The sequence below is a fragment of the Lipotes vexillifer genome, unplaced genomic scaffold (genome assembly GCF_000442215.2).
Source record: "Lipotes vexillifer unplaced genomic scaffold, Lipotes_vexillifer_v1.1 scaffold500, whole genome shotgun sequence".
NCBI classification, from domain to species: domain Eukaryota; kingdom Metazoa; phylum Chordata; class Mammalia; order Artiodactyla; family Lipotidae; genus Lipotes; species Lipotes vexillifer.
Window position 1 is genome coordinate 2,025,012 of NW_006778765.1, and position 4,277 is coordinate 2,029,288.

The 4,277-nt window shown below is 56.0% G+C and overlaps 1 protein-coding gene across 3 annotated transcripts in view; it reads left to right on the plus strand.

Annotated features, from left to right (window-relative positions):
* Positions 1-4,277, plus strand: part of ITIH1 (inter-alpha-trypsin inhibitor heavy chain 1) — a 13,691-nt gene that overhangs the window by 3,728 nt on the left and 5,686 nt on the right. For all 3 annotated transcript variants that reach the window (XM_007451874.1, XM_007451875.1, XM_007451876.1), the window contains 7 exons: positions 113-238; positions 323-439; positions 1,128-1,296; positions 1,385-1,510; positions 2,447-2,628; positions 2,888-3,073; positions 4,090-4,229. In XM_007451874.1, the coding sequence (XP_007451936.1) occupies positions 113-238; positions 323-439; positions 1,128-1,296; positions 1,385-1,510; positions 2,447-2,628; positions 2,888-3,073; positions 4,090-4,229 (1,046 nt within the window). The remainder of the gene's footprint in view (positions 1-112; positions 239-322; positions 440-1,127; positions 1,297-1,384; positions 1,511-2,446; positions 2,629-2,887; positions 3,074-4,089; positions 4,230-4,277) is intronic.

A 4,277-nucleotide genomic window follows, 5' to 3' on the forward strand; every position in this document is an offset into this window, starting at 1 on the left:
CACACACACACACACACACACACACACACACACACACACACACACACACACACACACACCCCTTACATTGTCGTTGCAAACCAGTAATGCCTCACACCTTCAATGGTTCCAGGGTCATGTGCTTTTCCATCCCACGGTGGGCCAGCAGCAATCCTGCCCCACATGCTCTACGACCTTGCTGAATGGGGACTTCAAGGTGACCTACGATGTCAATCGGGACAAGGCCTGTGACCTCCTGGTGAGCTGGAAGCTTCTTGCCCAAGACTCAGAGGGTGGGCAGGGTGCTTGAGAGAGAGGCCTCACTTGTCCCTTTGTGTTTCAGGTCGCCAATAACCACTTTGCCCACTTCTTTGCTCCCCAAAACCTGACAAAACTGAACAAGAATGTGGTTTTTGTGATTGACATCAGCTCCTCCATGGAGGGCCAGAAAGTGAAGCAGGTAAACTGTGGCTCTAAACAGTTGGCCAGCAGGAGCTTCTTTAGCCCCATCACCCATCCCACCCTGGTTTTGCCTCCAGAGTCTGGGTTTGGGACTTCTGCTCCTGGTCAGAGGCAGGGTAATTTAACAGGATATCCCAGTGGTCAGGGGCTCTGGAATCAGCCACTTTCTCACTGTGCAACTGTGGGCAAGTGCATTCACTTCTCCTCAATGGCAAAAATGGGAGTAAAATGCAGTGCCCATACGGTTGTGGGGTTTACCAATGGGGGATGCTTGGAAGATGAGACCTGTACCCTAGGCGTGCAGGGATGATCACAGTGGTCCCGGGAGATGGCTTGCAGCAGGGCACAGCCCACTCCCACAGTGCTCTGGGTGTCCTGTCCATAGCGCAGTGAAAGCATGGCTGGACAATCAGAATTTTAGAAACTCAGCCCCCTGGGGTCCTCTGTCTTAATCCTGACCCCCTTGAACTCCTGGTCATTTCCCCTTTGCCTTCTCCATCCCTCTCAAGACATCCCAGAGCTCAGTAGGATGCTCCTCTCCTGGCACCACCTGGCTGTCCTGTCCATCCCCTTCTGCTTGCCCACCATGTACCTCTACCCTGTGGATCTCTGAACTGGGGATCTGGAGATGACAGAAGGCATTATCCTGGGGCCCTGCCCCTCCACTGACTGTCCTGTCCTTACAGACCAAGGAGGCGCTCCTTAAAATCCTGGGGGACTTGCGGCCAGGGGACTACTTCGACCTGGTCCTCTTTGGGTCTGCAGTGCAGTCCTGGAGGGGCTCGCTGGTGCAGGCATCTGCCGCCAATCTGGACGCAGCTCGGAACTTTGTGCAGCACTTCTCTCTGGCCGGGTGTAAGGGCAGGGGTCTGGGGCCACCTTGATGTCACCTCTGTCCCCTCAGATTCAGGGCATACACTGATCTGCTTTCCCTTTTTTGCAGCTACAAACCTGAATGGAGGTTTGCTCCAGGGAATTGAGATTTTGAACAAAGCTCAGGGAAGCCTCCCAGAACTCAGCAACCACGCCTCTATTCTCATCATGCTGACAGATGGCGAGCCCACAGAGGGTAAACGCCCCGAGGGCTACCTTGGGAGGTGGTGATCTCTTCATTACCAAAGGCATTCAAGCTGAACTTGGAAATACAACCAATGGGGATGCTGTCAGGGGGCAGAAAGGCTAAGGGCAAAGCCAAGCACTGATTTAAAAGCAGAGTTCAGACCACAAAGTCTGCAGGAGCTCCAAGGTGTTCTGTCCTGAGTTGGGAAGCTGGGGAAGTTTCTGCATGACACGGGGTTGCACAGGGCCCAGGAGGATGGGCAGGACCCTAGGCTGAGTTTAATGAACTATGGATTCAGCACTGACTGAGTGCCAAGCACAGGACTAGGGACCAAGGAGAGACACTAAGAGAACAAGACACGTCTTTGCGCTTAAGGAGCCCAGGGTCCACTGGGGGAGGCAGACCCAGGAGCAGATGCTCTGTCAAGGGCCCTGAAGGAACAGGGTGCCAGAAGGCCGAAGGAGCACAGACAAGGGGCACCTGGCCCAGGCAAGGTCTCAGAAGGCGTCTTGGAGGAAGTGATCCCTGAGCTCAATCTGGAAGGAGGAGGGGAGAAGCAGGAAGGCATCCCTGGCAGAAGGGGCAGTTTGAGCAAAACAAGGTTTGTGCACTGGCAGGGCCTGCCTGGGAAGTGTAGGCATATGCAGAGTAGGTGAAACAGGGTGTAAAGGTCAGCAGGACCTCACAGGCCATGCGAGGAGCCGTGAGTTTAGAGCAGAATCAGATCTGCTCATGATGGATCCATGTAGATGGGCAAAGTCTTCGAGGAGCTCTGTGAGTAGCTGTTGCAGTCACGCAGGTGAGCCAGCAAGAGGCGTTGCCAGTGGGGACTGGAGATGGTTTGAGATGGGAGTCTTGGCCCCCAGGGAGGGTGCCCCAAAGTCCCCTCGTGCCCCACACACCTGTGAGCCAGCATCCCGTCCCTACCTGGCTGTGTGGCTGCAGGGGTGACGGATCATACCCAAATCCTCAAGAACGTCCGAGATGCCATCGGGGGCAAGTTCCCACTCTACAACTTGGGCTTCGGCCATGACGTGGACTTGAAATTCCTGGAGGTCATGTCCCTGGAGAACAACGGACGTGTCCAGAGAATCTACGAGGACCACGATGCCACCCAGCAGCTGCAGGTCTCCTCCTTCCCCTGCTCCCAAAGTCATGCCATGGGGAGCATGGCCTTGGCAGCCACGTACCCATCAGCCCAGAGCAGATAAAGCTCTGGTGTGGGGTTCGAATTAGCTGTGTGACCTCAAACCAGTTACTTAAGCCCTGAGCCTTCAATTCCTTCTATAAAGTAGGGATCCCGGCACCCCACTTTGTGAGTGGGTTTCCCATTGGATGCCTAGGACGACCCACCATCTCTGAGGCTGCACCCCCCCATCCCCACAGGGCTTCTATGAGCAGGTAGCCAACCCTCTGCTGAGGGATGTGGAGTTGCTGTACCCCTGGGATGCCGTCTCGGCCCTGACCCAGCACCACCATAAACAGTACTACGAAGGCTCGGAGATCATAGTGGCTGGGCGCATCGCTGACCACAAACTGAGCAGCTTCAAGGCGGATGTGCAAGCCTATGGGGTAAACAGAGGGTTGCGGAGGGTGGAGAGGCCCCCAGAGACTCCAAACCTACACCGCTCCCCACCCCTGTGCCCCAGCAGTGCCTCACCCCAGCAGGCCACACACAACCCAGGGCTGAGCATTCTTCCAATGAAGGCATCCAGAGGGCAGGCTGGAGTGGGGCCAACATGGCCTTGATTAGCTGTGGTCCCTTGTATCCAACTGGTCCACCTGTTACTCCTCACATCATTCCTCCCAAAGCGTGAGAGTGTGAGAGGCCAGCCTCTTTCTTCTCAAGCGACCACTATTTCCTGAGCACCTACTGCACATGCAGCTTTGCACCACGGTGCAGTGCCTGTGTGTATGTGCACACTGCGGTGTGTGTGTGGAGGGGTGTCACAGAGACCTGGACTCTAGCCGTGCAGTGTAGTTGAGGGTTTAGGACTCGGGCTTTGAGTGAGGAAAGCTGAGCTAGACCCTGGCTGCAGTTGGGTGACGTTGATCAAATGGGTCCAGTTCTCTAGGCCTTTCTGTACCGTGGGGGTAACAATGTACTAGAGACTTGTGTGGAGTAAATGAAATAATCCACATGATAGGCTTATACAGTGCCTCGTACATGGGATGCCCTTGGGAAAAGGTGCCCCCGTTACTGTAGCTGGGGAGAGAAGGTGCATTTGTGAGCTGTGGCAAGCTGAATGGTGCACGGGGCCACGGTGGGCATCTGGAGGAACGGGGCGTGGTGGAAACAGCTACATGGTGGATCGGCTGGGTGCCTGCTGGCATCCCCCAGAGAGAGTAACTCCATGAGGCCAGGGCCTGATCCTCCATCCTTGGGATCCCCAGGGCCTGGGCCAACTTGGCTCACAGAGAATGCTTAGCGACTTTTGTGGAAGGAACGGATGGAAGAGGACGAGGAGAGCAGGCTCAGGAAAGGCAGGGGGTAGCATGCTCAGAACGGAGCTGCAGAGACCAGACAACATCGGGCTCCCCCAGAACCCCTCATGGCGCACAACCTCTCTCTCCCTCGCCTCCCTCAGGAAGGCCAAGAATTCAAGACGACCTGTCTGGTGGACGAGGAAGAGATGAAGAAACTGCTCCGAGAGCGGGGCCACATGCTGGAGAACCATGTCGAACGCCTGTGGGCCTACCTCACCATCCAGGAGCTGCTGGACAAGCGGTACCAGCCCTGCGGCTGTCTGGGGGGTGGAGGGGCATGACCACCCCA